A 19,211-nucleotide genomic window follows, 5' to 3' on the forward strand; every position below is an offset into this window, starting at 1 on the left:
TCAGAAGCTGAGCTAGAAACCAGTTTTCCACAGAGTCTGTGAGCACTAATTCCAGAAGTTCATCCAGAATTCAGAACGAAGGTTGGGAAGCTGAAGTTTGTGAAGAAGGGACACCTGAAACAGCATGGCAGAAACACTAGAGCAGGAGTAGAAGTAGGAGCATGAGAGTCAGCATTGAAAATCAAGGCCAGGAACTGGGATCTATGCGATTCGCAACATCTTCAAATCTCTGAGAGGACACCTGGTTGGTATCTGCTAGTCAGTTACAGTTTGAACCTTAAAATGGGGTTGACTTCATGTTTGCCTAGATCTGATGACTGGCTGCCCCTGGATCAATCACACATTCAGGTAGAAGCTCATTATAAAACACTGCTGTTGCGGGATGAGTTAATGCTAAGCGTACAGCTGGGTTCAGTGGTGATCTAGTGATACAGGCCTCAGAAGTTTCTCATTTGTTTTATACATCAGTGCTTATACCAGCATTACATTTGAACTATTCAGGAGCTACCTGTAGCTCAAAACTACAAGTTGGTGCTCAAGCATCATGATTTATAGCTCTAAAAAGTTATTGAACACTCAAATTATGTTTTGTAGCTTTTTACCAAATAGTCCTTTTCTAGAAAGCCTATCTCATCTAAATTCGCTAAACTCAATACTTTAAACATACTGTAGAACAATGAATATCAGTTTTGTGTTTTTTAACTTTTTGTCTTTATTCTCCGTACTTAATCTGAATTTCCAAGGCTAATGGGATGCTTTCCACCCACATTTCATTTGGTTTCTTTTGAAGTACATTTTAATTTCTCAAAATCATTCCATTTCCCCTCGACAAAAGCTTTTATCTTTTTGTTTTCATTTCAAAGAATTACCCACCCAGAGCTCTTTCTCCAAGATGTAGCTTTCCAAAAATTGTTTCTGAGAGAGGGTAATGGCTTTCCCTTGAGGTTTTTCTCTCCTAATGTTCTCTACTGTTACACAGAATAGTCATCTTATCCTTCTGGATTGCATATTAGACTCAGTTGTATCTGGGCTGTATTTGCATTGTTAATGAGCACTTGGAGGAAGAGCTGACATTTCACCTGGAACTGATATAGGGCATGGGGAGCCGGTGTAGTCATGATTCAGCATTTGGTTTTGACAGGTTGTCTCACCAAGAGAGCTGTGTGGTGTGCTGGCTTTTTTCTTTTCCATGCTGTAAGGAGTTTGAAGTGAAAAGTAGACTTGGAGAGCTGCCAAGTTGATAGGGTTTCTTCCAGCATCTCTGTTTACTTGGCTTATTTCTGAGGATTCTGTTAGTGCAGGATTGCTCACAAAGTAGTACAATTCTTTCCGCTCTGAAAGTTACTGAATTATTCTTATTTTAATTTTGGAGTCTTTCTTATAAGAGCAATTTCTTCTGTAAATAAGTTTATGTATGGCCCTCAATTAATGTTTTAAGTATGTATAGACTTTGGTCTAACAGAAGTGAACTGCTCCTTGGATCAAACAGAACAGTTTAACATTAATGTTGCAAGCCAATTCTTAAAAAATGCTTTAAAGTGATTCCCTGAATGTTTTTGTTCTGTCTACGAAACTTTGTAGCATGATTGTCACATGAAGGGCTCACCACCATCTCTTTTGGAATTAAATGTAAGCAGGAGAGCTAAAAGATTCCACCTTCTTTCTGCTGCAACTAAAAAATAAAACAGTCATTCTTTTACCTAATTAGTGTATCATCTTTGTAAGAACATTATAATTAAGTTATGTTATTTCTGAAAGTTATTAACCATTTGGAATAGGTATGAAATAAAAGAGAATTCACTAAGGGCAAGTGCTAAGTTCTACACCTAGGGTAACCAGTTATAAAAACAAAATATGGTGAACTCCTCAATATGCAGCATTTCTACAGAAAAGGATCTCAAGGTGAAGATGGACTGTAAAAATGAAAGTGATTTAATGATATTGTACCACTGCAGAAAAGACAGATGCTCTAAGGGGAGATGTATATAAGTATATATATGTATATTTATTTTTTTTAAAAAAGTGTGATGTACAAGACATTCAAAGTAATCTTCTAACTCTGTTGCTAAGACCTTCTCTGGAGTACTTTATACATTTGCTTCATAAAGGTGCAAAGTACAAAGGATTCGGAGAAGGACATCAAAGATGACGAGAGACCTAGAAAACCTGGCTTCTGAGAAAAAAATTAAGAAAGTTGATGTTTCTTAGCTCTGATAAGAGAAGAGGGAAGAGAGCTTTAAATCAGGAAAATATATTAGCAAGGGGAAGAGAACGTGCATGTGTGTGGTTTGTTTTGTTTGTTTGTTTTCTGTCTGCTGGAGGTCAGGTCAGGACATAATGGGCTTAAGCTACCAAAGTTGCCATAAGACCTTGACTAAACAGTAGGGAGAAGTCTCTAATGGCAGGTGTTCAAATGCTGGAATAAGTCACCTACAGAGGCTGAGAAATCTATCATTGTAAAATTTTAACAGTGAATTAAACTGTTTCTGAAACATTCTTTTTTAGAGAAAACTGATTCTACATTGGAGCGGAGGAATAGAGTACATTAGGTCTTAGCCCTAGTTTCTCCATTAACTGAGGTTTCGTCTGTCATTAAAAAAATAAAAGGCTATTTCCAACTCAAAAAGTAAATGCCCTAGTTTAAATTGAATCTCTGCTCTATCTCGGTGATAATATGTCATAATTGATGAACAAAAGACAGTGGCTTCTTATGAATCTGATACTGACCAAATTTGATCAATTTAGAAATGGGACAGTTAAAAGACTTCTTTTATGGGGTACCAAATTCCCATGCTGCAACAATAAACCTGTAGTAAGAAAACTATTATATGTGCTACATATGTTTTAAACTGAAGGGGAACAGAGTGCGTGTTACCTGCCTTTGGGGAAACCTTCATGAAGTATCCATGAAATATTTCATTCAACTTTGGTTCCTTGTAGCATTTCTAAGGTTATCTCATAGTACTTGCACCTCTCATGTGGGGCAGAGATGCCGACTCATGGCAATTGTACTGTTTCAGCTCAGTCACTAAACCCCAGCACATACCTCTGCTTGTACCTCCATATTTCATGTGTCTGTATGTTTCATCAAGCTCCCTGATGCTAGACCTTGACAGCTTCAGTCCACCCAGTTTTCATATCACATGATCCTTTAATTATCTTTACAGATGGACATTTATAACACCATCCTCCCACCAACTTCTTTAAACCATCAGACAAAACATTTGGCAAAAATCTTAAGGAAATCTACACAGCACCTCAGTAGAGTAACCTGTTACTTTTAGCTTAAGACTACCTGGCAATTGCTTGATGCTTTCTTGCATTGTATTACTTCTGGTGCTAGTTTCTGATGGCTGATAGAAGACTTCAGGTGGTTTATATTAGTTACTCATGTTGATAGCAATTTAGTCACTGATCATATGATGCCGGTGTTCTGTGGTTCACTTCTGATGTATTTCAAATTGTACACTAGGTGATACAGTTGAAGCCTACTGCAAAGACAATGCTTATGAAATAAAAGGCTCTTAGGAAAATAACTTCTTGCAAAATTCAGTTCAGTTAAGACATTCTTGGCATTCTTCCTGTCACCTTTTGCTTGCACTCATATGAGTGGAAAGGTCTCAGTAGAATGATGCTGACTATAGAATATACTCTCTAAGTACTTTTAGCACAGGTTTGGTGGCCATCAGGACATGGTGAAAAGCAGGCAGTTTGTTCTTTAGCCTTGCTTTTGAGTGCTTTGATTTCCCCAACTGCTCTAGGAGCAAGTGATTCTTCAGTTATTTCTAAATCATGGGTCACAGGGCATCACAAGTTGGATAATGCAATAGAGTAGCTGATAGGCCTAATTAGGATGTTCTTATTCCTGTGTGTTCTGAGTCTCACATATGCAATGGAACTTTTGTAATTGTTATTTTTAGTGGCATCTGGCTACTATATAGGTAGTAAAATACTTAGCCCTAAATGTCTTTGTGCTCTCACATGTAGTTAAATGCTGGAAAAGTATATTCAACTGGTGTATTCTTCTTTGTTTCAGAGAGTATTTATTAAAATATCTTAATATGATAAGGGCAATTACAGGAAAAAAGAATGCAGTTGGTGGGTTGTTTTGCTGCAATAAAACAAAGCTAACACTTATGCAGTATATTTGCAGCATTCTCTTAAGGTAAAATTGGCTTGCTGAAACACACCCATTCCACTTTATTTAGTATTCACTCAGTGGTTTCTGCTCAGCATGGTGTGTGGTTAGAAACAGGTATACAAACGGAAATGAAAATGAGTCTCAAGAAACTTTTAACAGAAACTGCTGGAGGTTCGAGTGAATGGTGTAGCATACAGAGGCACTCTTGCAAAAAAGTAAGGGAAGTCGTCTTATTGGCTGCATCATTTGCACAAATATAGTTTACCATAACTTTTGGTGCTTCCTTACACACAGCTACTTTTAGGAGGTGAGCTTTCCAAATAAGTGACCTAGTGGTCAGAGATGCAAAGTACCCAATGACAGTTCTTAATCTGAAACTATGAGCTGGAGTCTCTTCTCACCTCGGGCCCGTTTTTACCAGTTTAACTCTGTGGATTTTGTTGATTCTGCACGCTTTTGAAAAGCTGGTGATACAGTTGCAGCTGTTGTTACTTAATACGTGTGCACATAGCCATATTGACTTCCAAGTTAAGCATGTATTGAACTGCTTTTCTGGTTAAGTAAGAACTCTTAGATGGAGGCTCTAGCAGATCAACCAGTTTTGTAAAATGGGTGTTAATTGATACAGGCTCTGTGTGCAAGTCTAGAATAATTCTACTGTTCCTGGAGATCCTGAAAGAGTAAAAAAAGACAGATCCAAAATGGCTAAGTATCATGATCTCTGCTGTCCCAACCTTCCTCTGCAATTTCCCCACTTCCATGGGTGAATAGTGGGTGTTTTGCTCAGAGTGCCCTGGTGCAGAGCACCTGTTCTAATCCCCAGACAGTTTATATCCCAATCAGATTCTTAAGTAATGAATGAAATTATGTGAGAACACAAGCAAGGAACACGCAAGCTTTGGTTCATGCTGTAAAACTAAAAGCTCATACTCTAAGTCAAGAGACAGCTTAGGATCTTTTTCAAGTGTGATGTAGTTGCCTATTCACCAATCCTAATTTTTATTTTCCATTAGTCTGTTAGAATAACTTCTGTATCAAAACAGTCAATACTTTTCTTCTATCCTCTTTTGGAGACAGCTGGTCAGTATTCTCTTTCAGTCATTCAACTCTCTGTCTAACTGCAATTTTGTATGTCATTTCTTAAGAACCCTGACTCCTCTGGTTTGCAGTTCAACTGCCAGTACGTTTCTCTCATCTGTACAGACAACGGTGGATGGTTAAATACAATTAATATATTGAATATTATAGCAAAAAAATGGTTTCTGACTGCTGTCTTGTGGGAACATGCACTGATTCAGTCCAAAATACTGCTTCCTGACGGTGGACATTTAACTCTACTGATTTCCTGAACAGATTCTAAACCTATATACTGATGTTTTAAAGCAGGCGATAAAATATGCTCTATCATTCTTGTACATGACTGCCAAAAAGCCTTTGACTTTCAAAGATGTGCCCACGGTTAGTAATAGAATATTTATAAGCTCTTCATTTTGTCTTAGTTTAATCATTTGCTGAGCAGAACACTCAGTATTTCTCAAGGTTAGTGAATGCCCTATCATGTTCTTGGAGCTCCGTTAATACATGGAAAAAAGGAGGTTGGAAGGACTGTTAAAAAGTGTGCAAATCTGTAAATCTGTCTGCAGCTGCTTCTGTTAATTTAAACCTGTTGTTGTATTAAAAGAAGAGGCTGAGAATAACCCTATAGAGATTTATCTCCAGGATATTTTTTTCTTTTTTTTTTTAGTGTAGATGTATTGGGGTTTGTTTATTATCTTTTGAAAGTTTAGCTTTAAATTTTACGTTGGCAATAGCAGCCCATAGGAAATTTTCTGCTGGCCCCAAATTGGAGGCAAACAGTACACCTTATTCTCCTAACTCTCCACTGCTCTCTCTACATCAGTTTTTATCAGTGTGAGACTATAAACAGACCTGTTTTCTAAGAGCCTAGTTTTCTAAGTTAGTTAGAGCTTTTTCTAAGTTTCTAATGGAGCCAGTAAGAGATGCTAGTGCCTGCTGGCTCAGCTGTTGCCGCACTCCATTGCGGAGAGACTGTTATCCCCTGGGTCTGTTGGACAAGCTGATCATGTGAACTCTCAATGACTTCCTTCTGTCAAAATAGGTGATATTAGCACAGACGTTTCAGTTTGCCTTAAAATGTTGGGCTAATATATACTGCATCAGCTGTTTAAAAAAGAAAACACAACAACAACAAAAAACAAACCTGAAATCCCCCTTACCTTAAAAAGATCCATTTTTCATAAGCTACTTCTGATTGAAATGAAGCAAAAATAAAGACAGAATTGCTGACTTTGTGATTGATGAAGGAAGCTTAAAATGATTATACAAATATATGTATGTGTGTGTGGGGGGTGTGTGTATATATATATATATATATACACACACACACACAAATTTCATTTCCTACAGACAGTAAGAAGGAAGTGTATGTTTTGGGTTTGTTACTTTTTATAAATTTGTGATTTATAATGCTGTTAATGGTTTTCTAAGCACCGGTTGCTTTAAATCTCCTCTCCTTCTTTTAGCCTATACTATTGGTGCCTATACTGTATACTGTACCTCGTTTATGTGGCTATGGGACACACAGACTTTCACCTTATGTATAACTAAAGATAGAATTGCTCCTTAGGAGCCTGATCCACAAAACAATTTAGGTGCAACTGTAAAAGATACATAAAGTGGCCCCTCATGTTCCATTTTGAAGATTACTTGATGCTAATGTTCCTGTTCTGAGCTTGATAATGCTGAGTGGCCTGATGCATGTTCACAGAGGCTCTGCAGAGTTCACCCATCAGCGTTCTTCTGCCCATCTTGCCTGACAGGCTTGCGGTAGTAAGAGGTTTCAAGACTCCTCATTGTATTGAGTTTCTGGCAAACTGAATACTCTTTTAGTAGGAAAATGAAGTTACTCACACCAGATGTGATACCCAGCATATCTTCTGTTTTCAGGGGTTCAAAAAGACGGCTAAAACAGTACCTTCATTTGTAAACTTCAGGCTTAGGCCATCCTCAGTCACCCTCCCACTGAACTAGTTCTGCTCTTCATAAAATAGTTAAAGGGTCAATCTCTTTGCCAGATTAAACTAAATTTAATGGAAAGGGAGGAGTTTCAAAGATTAGTTCCCTACAAATGTTGTGTAAATTGAATGTGTAGAAGAGAGACACCTAGACTGGTGCCCACATTTGTGGAAGGGCTGCTGAATGAGCCCAGAATTTGTCCAGTTTGGTTTGCTGTCTGGCCAGTCACCTTCAAGTCAATCACAGCATGTGTTGCCTTTTGAGTAGCTGATAGCTTTGAGTAGTATGGGTGAGTAGTATAGCATTGATGTGGATGAAGGGGAGGAGACGACTTTCAGGGGAGAGTATGGTGATAAAAGGCGTGAATAGGACTATTGTGGAGTGAAGAATAGAAGGGGACAGATCTAGAGGAAATCAGGCTTTATTAGTTCTACTAAAGATGCAATTTATTGTGCAAAAGGAAAGGCCTTGGCTCTGGAGTCTGCACTTCACATTTGGTACTTTGCTGTATAAAGGCATGGAAATTGTTGCTCAGTTACTAACTTGGATTATATTCTGTTAGTGGGCTAAATTTAATGCTCTTTTTCAATGCTGTACAATTTAAAAATGTTTTTTTTTCCCCTATAGTAATAGATGCTGCTTCATATGCTGCAAATCTGATGTTTTACCTGCTGCTTCCATTTTGCCTTATTGTGCATTGTTACTACATATGTAGCTATTGCTGTTGCTGTTTTGAGTAATAACTACATGCATCCTCATACAGGACAATATGTTTACAATCACTCAAAAAATAAATTTTCTTTCATGCTTGAATGGGTGTCCAATTCTGGTTCAAACCAGCTAGGTTCTCTCATCAGTCTATGCAAAAATATCATTTCTGAATATTTACAAAACACACAACGGTGTTTGTTACAGAAATGCAAACTTTTAAAAATTCCGGCATGTTTGGTGTCCTTGGTCTTCTCCAGATGGTGGGGAAATAAAACAGAAGGATGGGTAGTTTTAAAAACCTGGTTCAAGTGATATCCATGTAATGAACAGTTTAAGAAAATGTGTGTTAGGACATTTGGGTCCTCCTTGAGAGTATGCACAAGTTAGCATCTCAGGACTTCTGCCTAGGTGATATCTTGTTGCATTCATACCTGTGTGTAGAACCTACTCTATGTGTATTTTTTGGCAACATGTATATCAGCTGAGCAAAAAGCTTCACATGCACTTAAAAATATCTCCACTCTGTTCGTTAAGTTCAGTCATACCACTGAGATTACTGATGCAGATCAGTCAATAATTCTTTTGTGCTGCAATTTATTACTTTGTTTCAAAGGATATATTGATCTTCCTAAAGTTAGGCATTTGTTTAAGTGCTTTGCTAGGCTGAAATCAGTATGCATATTTATCTCTGAATATTTTCAGTGCTTTTGAGATGCAGCTTTTTTTCTGTAAGGGTCTTCTAGATTCTTGTAATGGAATGCAATGTAAAAAATAAAGTGGTATTGTATAGCTCTCTTCAGAAAAATAATGAGTTTCCTAATGTAGTAAGTAACCGCTATCTTTAAGATAACGTAGATGAACAGGCCTGATTTAAAAATTAGGATGCTGAAAAAGCCTCTTGCATGCTGTTTACCAAGTTTTGGTAAGATTCCAATAAGAATATTCTGCCTTCTTTTTTTCAGATTCAGAAGGAAATGCATGTCAGAACAACCAGCTGCTGAAGATAATTCTGACCATGCATCAATTTATCATCTCCTCTGCAGACATGCTCCAGAAACTCATCGATCTATATCCTTTGTAATATTCACCTGCTGTTAAGGTAAAATTAGATATACTTGACAGTGTTGAAGTGCATAAACAGAGAATAGTTAATCCATGGGTGTATCACTATTCCATTAATAAAGCAATATACCGATCTTTAACTTCTTTGCTTACGATCCACAGAGACAAGGTGAAACACCAAATCTGAAGTAGGATAATTCACCCTCCATTAGCTATAAAGGAAACATCTAACAGCTGTTAATTTAGGCACCTCAATTAATTACTGTGAACCTGGGCCTAAATTTCAGATCTCTCTCTCCATACAAGTAGAAGGGCAAGGAACAAAAGTCATAATTTTTAAAAATATCCCAAGTATGATTGCATCACTTGGAGATGAAACATTTTCACAAATACTGTTTCTCACACAACTCAAAATTACAGTGTGCACTGAAGAAAATTATAATTTTTTTTAATTATAAAATATATCTTCTTGATTTGTTGCTGTTTTGAAGTCACTGCTTTTCACAATAAAGCTATTAAGATCATATTGGTGGTATCAGTCTGTCTTATTTAGCAATTTTTAATTGTGGAATATATTACCTGACTTACTAGCTTTACAGAATGTTTACTCCTAAATAGTTGAGCACAATGCAATTAGGAAGCAGGCCTGACATGCTAAGAATCTCTAGTCAATCTTGGTATGAATTATATTAGATGATCCTTTCTTCCCCCAAGCTCCGTATCTCATTGGGTTAAAGGCAGCATCTTTTACAACAGAGATTTGCTATAACATTAGATTCTGACCATCCTGATGCTTCTCTAACCACAATATGGAGTAAATGTTACATCAAATGTACCACACTACCAGTGTGGTATAATGTCATGTTAAATTTAGGCTCATGCATTATTCTGAAAATGGAAGAAAGTAATTGCTATTTGCTTGCCTGTTTCTGGAAACTAACACTTTCTACAATCAGAGAGTGATTCAAACTTTTACCAGACTTGCATATTTTGCATGCTTGGATTTTGACTCTGCATATAGCTCCCTGCAAAATCAGTGAAAAATAAAGACAGATTTGAATGGATTAAATAATCTGGACTTTTGTACTTTAAAAAAACTTGGAAATATCCCAGTTTCACCATTTTCCATCCTGAAATTACTTCAGTGTATTTAGATAGTTTTTGATGATTTGAACACCATCTAACTTCAGACGTTCATTTCAGAGCCATTCAAAATACTTGGGCTCCTATTCAAACCTCCTTAGCTCTACAGTCAGTGTAATTTAAGCACCTAATCTTGGCACTTAAATCTTGGATGGATGGTATAGCCCATAAGTTGCAGTAGATTCAGGCTGCAGTCAAATTCTATCAGATTGTGAGAGGGTCTGCAAGATATTTTCATGAAATTATTTTGTGCAATACTGCAAAAGTGTGCATAATCTACAGCAGAAGAATTAAGATATGCATAACATTTTTCCAAGTGGATTTTCCATGTCTTCAATAGAAATTAGTTACTGTACAAAAATGTGTTATTTTGCACCAAAGACCTAATAGACTAAAAACGTGGGGTGTGTTTTTTTTTTTTTTTTTCCAGCTATCTTAGTATGTGAAATGAAAACTATTGAACAGTTAGAGACATGAGGTTAGTGAGAAGAGGTATTTTAGATTTTTCTCCAGTGTTGTATATAACTGGTTATATTTAAATGAAAATGGCATCCATTTTAGAAAAAGCTTCAGTGAATCATAATTAACTAAAGAGTATTTTTTCATAAAAATAATTCTTGATGAACTTGGCATTATTTCATATTTTAGTGAGATGTGTGAGTGCAGGAGTTTTATAATAAGTTGTGAAGCAGGTTTCAAAGGAGCACATGTAGAAAGCAGGCTCATTTCACTAAATGCTACTCAGTGCTTGAGCGGCTATGTCAGTATTACTTGCAGCTGTCCTGTCTACAGCACACTTCTGCTAATAGTCTTGGTGTGCACATTGTATATGTTTTGTATAAAATCTTAATCTGATGTTAAATGACATCAGTGGAATGATTCCTATTGATTATGGGTAGGGACATACCAAGCGTGTTATGTTTTGTATCATATACGAATGGCTATGTTTTTCCTTAACAGTTTTCTACCTATCTTAATGCTTTAGAAAAGAAATCTTCCATGCTATGTGTAAAGATATGCTATTTTGTGAGGTAAGAATATTTTTTTGTTTGGTAGTTATTAGATTGTATGGCACATGGACAGCTACATAAGAATGCTTTTGCGTATCTTAAGCTGACATTAAAAAGAGAAGCAGTTGTACTCCTACAGCTTTTCAAGACTTGCTTAAGCAGCTTGACACAAAAATGCTCGAATGGCCTTGTGCAGATCCATGAAGGTGAGTGCGAGAATTAATTGGATCATAATTTTGAACTGATTCTCTGTGAATCTGTGCTCTACATATCAGTGAAAACTGACAGTGCTCAGGAATAGGTAGCATTGTGTCTAGTGTTATGTTGTAGCTCTATTTTTTTAAAAAAAAGTAGAGGTGGGATATTGCAGCTATTTTTATGTTAGGCAAAACTATTGTATTCAATAGATGATTCTCCTTAGTCACTTGCAGTGATTGTGGATCATACTTTTTCTTTTGAATTAAGTGTATTGCAAAGTTCAGTATCTTAGTTTAGAGAAAATAAGAGAGAGGAAAAAATAGATTTGACTATGCTAACAGATTAGCATATAATATATCTCCTTTATATAAAATGGGGTATAAGTAGTAGCAGTTAGCAAAAATAAGGGGTTTTGTTTGTTTTTTCCTCTTAAATGATGATGATTCTGTTTTCTCAAGGTTATTGGCTAGGTCAGAATGTTTTGGTGTTGTGTGTGATCTGAGAACACTTTCTTGCAGGCAGAATTCATACAAGCATGTGTCCTTAAGAATGTGCATTTCCATTTTTGGAACAAGCACAGATTTTCACATGCATGGGTCACAAGTCACACTGGGGAACTGAAATTTATATGATTGAAACAATTTGAATGCCTAGAATACAAAAGTGTAGTCTCAAAAAATATTTTATATGTGTAGGTGAAACAATCATCTATAAATTTTTAAATATATTTAAAAATTTAATTTGTAACATTTTTCTCCAGTTAATAGATTAAATTCTTATTATCATAGTGCACTTTCTTAATTTTCAGACCAAATAATTTCAAGTTTTACATGAATATGTAAAGCTTGTAGAATTTGGCCAAATTCTACAAGTTCATGAAGAAGAAAGAAATATGTATGTTATCTAGGTATGATGTAAAACTGGATATACTAACATTGAATTTGTTGCAAACATACATGGTCAATAGTTTTACACAGCATTAAACCAGATTGTTTCTCATTAGTTTTTCTGTTTTTAATCTTGAATTTTAAATTTCTGATAAAGTAGTGAAAGCATTTAAAAGCAAGATTTATTCCCTGAAGTTCATCAAGAAGAAAAAGAAACCATAAACAGAAAAAACTATCTACATCTCAGTCTTACTGATGTTACAGCACAATCTTTTTTTTTTTTTTTTTTCCCCCCACCTGCATTTTCAATTTGCAATAGGTATTGGATTACAGAGTTCTGGGTTATGTTCAAAATGGATTCCAAACTAAGCAAAACCATGGAGGAATTTCAAGAACTGGTAAAAGCTAATGGTGTGGAGTTACATTGTCATCTAATTGACACAACTCAAATGTGAGTGTCAAAGTTTCAATATGCTTGGAAAACAAACTTTTGCTATCAAATTTCCTTTATTCAAATATAATGTGTCTCTAGCATGGCAGGATAATGGTCCTATAGCAGGATAGTTTTACTCTATTGCAGGAGAACAGTCCTGTGTTGTCTATCCTTCCAAGAGTTTATACATCCGTACAGATGAAATATATATTATGTAAAGAAATAGAATGGCTTTTAAGAATGGCTTAGGTTGAATTTAACTGTCATGTAGACCTTGTGCTGATTCTCTATGCTAGATAAATTTTACTTTATGCAGGGAATTCAGAAAACTTGTAGAGAATGAAAGATTTTGAAAGATTACTTGAAGTCAATGAGAAAGGAGAATATGTTTTAATCAGGTAATACATGAGGTAAAAAAATATTTTTGCATTTTTAAAGCCACAGGTCAGTGAGAGGGTAGAGTTTATTTCATTGTCAAACTCCTGATGTTTATTTTCTTTCATTTTAGTTATGAAATGACATATCCTGCATGAATAAATCCCACAGCTATACTTCACATAGTTCTCCCTTGGGAAGTGAGCCATCCTTTTTAATAAGAGTAAGATAGCTCTGTGGAACTGTCTAACAGTGTAAATTTGCACTTTGATTGGAAATGCACAGGCAAAGCAGAGCAGAATTTGACATATATTCCATATCTGGCTATGAAAGAGGATATTTAGATTTTCAAAACCAATTCAATCTTGTTACTCCATAGACAAATAGCATAGGGGAACATCTTGTATCGAGAATCTGGTCAATGAAATCTATTGAGAACTATTAAATGAAAGAGTACTGGGATATATTCAATGGAGACAGAAAATTAGGGACAGCAATTCTGAGAAAGTGCAGTATATGATCTCATGTTATTTAGCAATATAGTTGTACTGTATTTTCATGCTACATTAAAATAATACTTAAAGACCAACAATATCATTTTTGTCATATAATCCTTAATGAGTGAAAAGAGCTTGCTCTTTAGAAATTCAAGTAATTCACTTTTTATCACTGTGAAGTGTGAAAACAGTGTAACTGTGTTTTCTGTTACGGGGAGAAAAAAAGTTTGCTATTCAGAAGATAACTCAGGGTTGTTTTAAAATTTGTCTGAAAGAAATTCCAGGGATTGGTCCAGAAAGCTAACACAGCGTGTGAAGGCCAACACCAGTAAGAAACGGAAAGTCTCCCTTCTTTTTGATCACCTTGAGCCAGAGGAGCTCTCGGACCACCTTACCTATCTTGAATTCAAGTCTTTCAGAAGAATATCGGTAAGTGAATTATTATTATTTTTTTTTTAAACAAAGGTGGGAAGCTGGTAGAAAAGATGGAAAAGGACTGGTATTACCATATTAACCCTGCAGTGCAAGTGATTGGACACTGTCAAAGTGATTGTGGTGGAGGAAACTTGGAAAGATTAAGGCCAGTTACAAAATCAACTGGAAAAACCGTTAGCTATATATCGACTGGTGTGGGTAAATGAAGTGCCTGAAGGCCTGTCACCTGGCCCTGGGGTTGAGCAGAACAATATCTGCTCGACTCGTGTCTGAATGACTAAACTATCATGTCTCCCAGACCAGAGTGGGCTGAGCTATTCTGCATATTGAGAACACTCCATGGTCTGTGCAGTCCCCCACACCATAACCAGCTGCTGTTGAAAGTGTTACCTGGCATGAGCTAAAATTTTACCAGGGAGTATGCTAACCACTAAATGTATGGACAGATACATACTGCTACACGATTCTGTAGGCTCTTCCAGGCTCTTTTTGTTTTACTAGTGTTGAAATAGCCAATGATACTTATTCTTGGTACATACCTCTTTGCTGCAGTCATTTCTGAGAGGGAGATACACAGGCAGTGAACCTTTTAAGCAATTATGGAACAGAGTTAGAGCAGAGTCTGTTGGAAAGAAGAGGAACAAACAATTTGATCCTCTTCCAAGTAATCTGTTTTTATTTTAACAAGTGGTATAATTGTGCAGGGGAATAAGCAGCCTCCTTTGACTCAAATCGGTAATCGGGGTAAAATGGGATGAAGGAAACTTGGGATATCGCCCATAATACTGACTTCCTGTGGCAGTAGAAAACAATACTGCATTCCTTTGCAGTGTCTAAGGGATGTTATATATGTAAGAGATCCACTGGACTCTGCTTGCCATTTTTTGTTGTGTGTAACAAAGTAAAGATTTGGGATAGAAAAGCACTTGAAAATGCCATTTTCAAATGGCATATTTTCAAATGGCATTTTCTATTTTACTTGTAATGGAAAGTGAAATATTTGGTTAGACAAGCTTTCAAGCACACAAACTGTTTTCCTGGGGTTGTCTCATTTTTGTTTTGTTTCATTTGAAGTGTTTTATCAGATAATCAATGAAGCTGAGAAAACAAAAGCTTCCCTACGTACTTTGGCCTCATTTACATCTGTATATGCTACAACATTACTACTATTCAAGCTTGGTACAGTTCGCATGTGAAACAAGAGTGAACTCTAGAGACCAAAATCTAAGACAGTGGCAAAGTCAGTGTGATGATAACAGTGAGAGCAAGTAAAAGATAACAGTCTAGAATCTGAAGATGAAGTCTTGCAGGAAGGGGACTCTCAGATTGCAAAAGATTTCAGAGTTGTGCATTTAGTTGTACAGTTGTACTTTATTTTGAGCTGAAGGTATATGACTTTTCATGTATTGTGTTAAATTCAAAGAGCTGTAGAACCAAAGTCAAGCGTAGACTGCTACCTGTAGGCAGTAATAATACTTAAAGCTTATATAACTCTGAACATTTTCAAAGCTCTCTGCAGGCATGAAGTCATTAATGATTAACGAGCATAACAAGTATGAGGCACAGTCACAGTCTGTTTTATCACAGAGTTGCACCAGTTACATATCTGTGGAACATGGGTCCCTGTGTACATTTTGTTTATAAATTTAAATTAAAACATTAGTTTACTGAAGGCTTGGATCAGAAAATGTTTTTATTACTAAATAGCTCTATTCATTAACTCTTTGCAGAATGTGTTTATGATATGCTAAGCCACAGAATCCTATTATTATTAATAATATTATTATTATTATTTGGCAGCATATACTAGGAGAGGGGATGCAAATGAGAGACTGTTATCAGTCATTGGGATACCTATTCATAAGGTCAGTCATTATAAAGTCAGAAAGGAATATTTAATTCTCTAACCATATACAGCACATAGCAAAATCTTCCACAAGACACCATGTATCTTGGAGCAAAGAAATTTGGGGAGTGGTTCACAGAGTAATAACTGTAGGTATGCTAGTATTTGGAAACCATTTTAATATATAACTGCAAAATATTGGGAGCCTAGACATCTCTCATAAGAATCTGGATTCTGCTTTCCTGTTGAGGCTCTTGAGTTTGTCACTGCAACACCACTCTAGCTTCCTTCAAATACCTGGACTACTTTACTGTGTCTGCTGCTAACAATTGTGTTACAGCTAACCTTGTTAATAAATTCTTATACCAAAATTATTTTGAAACTTTGAGTAGTATGTTAGAAATAATTTTGTTCAGCATTTAAAAAAAGGAATATCCTTTCTCAAGGAGAGAGCTGCTGGGAACAAAATACAGACTAATCAAACTGATTCATAATTATACTGAAGCTGCTATAAAGACAATAATTATATAGTTAGATACTGAAAAATCATCTATCTGTATAGAGTAGGTGCTTCAATTTCAAGATGTAGCCAAATCTGGCTTTGGTTCAAAATTCAAACAATAGCTATAAGTACTCTGTAATCTGAGAGACAGCACTACTTATTACTGTTAATATTTCTTCTATTTTAATTTAGTAAGAGGCTGAATGCAGAGATGTCTGCTGTCATCTTTGTTTTTTAAAGTGTTAATAATTCTTATTAAATGGGTGGGGAAAAAAGTTAAAAACAGATATAGAGTGAGCGAGCAAGAAACAAACAGCAGCTTTACAATTTCCAACCTTTCCTTAAGGATCCATGCAATCCAGCATATTCTTGTGGCCTTAAGAAAGGAATATCTATCTGCTGTGGCTATGAATATTTTTGGTATTATGTTATTGGTGGTCATAATAAAGAATGGATGCGTACATCTCATGTCATACTTCAAGGATGATTCAAATTCTTGTGTATTCTTGTTAACAGATAAGAGAATGGGTAAACATTTTATCAACAGAAATGAATGCTTTTCTTGATCTTAATGGAAAAAATAGCTTCAAAAAAAATAGATAACTATTCTTCATTGTTGGTTGTAAATACAGGTGTCCACTGAACAATTTTAGATCACTGGTTAAATAAGAGAATCTCACAAACTGTACTAAAAGTATTAAAGCATCTGTAAACCTCATTCTTAATGGGCTTATATCAGTTTTATATTCATCTAATTGGACTTGCTGCTTTTTCTTTTTTGGTGTTCATGTAAGTTAAATCAGTGTGGCCTAGATACATAATTGAAGATTTAACTTTCTTAAATTATCACTAGTTATTAGATTACACTGTAAATTCAGTTTTAACCTTCCCCGTAGAAGCCTAGATTTAATGAATCTGTGGAGCCACTGAGGCTGGGAGGAGAGACCCAAATCTGCTCGTCCTATGGTTTATAAGAGCCGAGGTTCCTGGGATATAAGACCCAAAGTTTCATTGACTCTTCCGAATTACTCGTATTTGTGTTCCTATCCTTGTTTCCTTACCGTGTGCCACAAAGGCCTAGGCTGACTCCTGTAACCTTCACACTCGCTCTTTCCTTCAGTCTGCTAGTTATTCTATATAGAGTAGATGCAATATATGTCGTCTTCTCTAAGATAACATAAATTAAGCTTCTGAAGCCAGAATTTCTTGTAAAGGGTTGGCATGAACCCCTTTTCTTGGAAGGGTTAGCATGAAAAGCATCTGCAAAATACCCTTCCTCCAAGTCATTGTTTTGCTCTCTCTTCTGTAACACGAATAAAGTTGGCTGTTCTTTTTGCCCCTTTGAATTAAAGGGCATAGGAGCTTACCTTTAACTACTGTGATAGTTGCGGGGTATTATCACTGCATATTTCTTTGCTTGGGATAGAATGCACCCCAATCTATCTAGTGATTAGATGTCTAGTCTGCTTTTATATTTGATGAAGGGGATGAGCATCTCCAGAATGCAATTGCTGCTGTTAATGTTAGCCTGCATTAATTCATCCTCTAGAGGTGCTTGCTATCCAAGGACTATAGACAGAGTCAAGGTGACCTGGACAGTTTCATGACTACAGTCAGCGAAGCTGGAGCATGGCCTTCCTAAGCAAGCTGGGTTTTTTTATGGACAGATTTCTGTCTAGAACTTCACCGTATGAATACATAGGGCATGCTCACAGTTCTAAAGAAACTATTTAAGCCACTTCTGAAAGCCTTTGGCTATGGGAGGTACTCTCTTTAAAAGACATTTACCCTTTCTAAATTTAGAACTCTCTTAATAAAGCAAAACAAACATAGTATACCTGTAAGGTTTTTTTCTGTCTTCAAAGAAATTGGAGACACTGTAAGAAGAGAAATGCCAAATATTTGTTCATATATGTAATGTCCTTGATGCAAATGATGTGATATAAATTATGGAGAAAAGATGCTTTAGGCTAATTCCATTAGTGCTGCTCTGAGCTGAGCAAAGCTTTGACAAAGGAGAGATTTCAGTCTGATGGATATTTAAGGTACAAAATATATCTTATGCCACAGTATTTCATTTGAAAAGCAGACCTGTATCTGCATGCATATCATGAGGTATATGAAACTGAAGATGAATTTTCATTTATACTTTTTTTTAAGTTCTCAGATTATCAGAACTACATTGTGAATAGCTGTGTGAAGGAGAATCCAACAATGGAAAGGTCAATTGCTCTTTGCAATGGTATCTCACAGTGGGTACAGCTAATGGTTCTCAGCAGACCAACACCACAGCTCCGGGCTGAAGTGTTCATCAAATTCATTCATGTTGCACAGGTAAGTTTAATTTTGACATGCTTGGTGTTTATTTTTTCTTTCTCTGAAACAGCTGTTTCTGTTGCCCTTCCCTCACAATTACTGTTGTGCCAGCTATGAGAGGGGAGTTGGCAGTGGTCTCCTGGTTTCATACATATAGCACATGTATTTATGTATGCTGTGGTTTCGTACCAAGTATTCACATATTACAATATCTTCAATGGCGCCATGACTTTCTCATGATATCCATTCTAAAGACCCATCTTCACCAAAAAAACTAGACTTGCTTTTGAATCAACTAGTGAGATTTCCACAGCCGTAATTGCCTACCTCTTTTCTAAAGCATGAACCACTAACATGCATTTGGCCATAAGTGGAAGCATTTCCATCAGATATCGTTTACTGGACAGAAGCCAAACTGTGTTCCTAGCACTATTCTGTGTTCGCATGCTAATTCAACTGCAGTAATAACCAAGATAATAGGCAATATTTGCATGTTGTAGTAGACAGTGGGAAGAAGAGGAAGTACTGAGGAGTCCTCTGAAGACTTGATAATTTCATTATCAAAATTAGTGAAGTCAAATGGATTGTGGAATAAAACTTGTAAGACTTTTGATCCTGA

The 19,211-nt window shown here is 36.2% G+C and overlaps 1 protein-coding gene across 1 annotated transcript in view; it reads left to right on the plus strand.

Moving 5' to 3' along the window:
* RASGRP1 (RAS guanyl releasing protein 1) overlaps positions 1-19,211 on the plus strand; it is a 49,337-nt gene that overhangs the window by 12,028 nt on the left and 18,098 nt on the right. Inside the window, exons 3-7 of the mRNA XM_067296643.1 lie at positions 8,851-8,956; positions 11,062-11,124; positions 12,508-12,639; positions 13,769-13,922; positions 18,437-18,610. Coding sequence (XP_067152744.1) covers positions 8,851-8,956; positions 11,062-11,124; positions 12,508-12,639; positions 13,769-13,922; positions 18,437-18,610 — 629 coding nt within the window. The remainder of the gene's footprint in view (positions 1-8,850; positions 8,957-11,061; positions 11,125-12,507; positions 12,640-13,768; positions 13,923-18,436; positions 18,611-19,211) is intronic.

This window comes from Apteryx mantelli, chromosome 4, assembly GCF_036417845.1.
Source record: "Apteryx mantelli isolate bAptMan1 chromosome 4, bAptMan1.hap1, whole genome shotgun sequence".
Taxonomy (NCBI): domain Eukaryota; kingdom Metazoa; phylum Chordata; class Aves; order Apterygiformes; family Apterygidae; genus Apteryx; species Apteryx mantelli.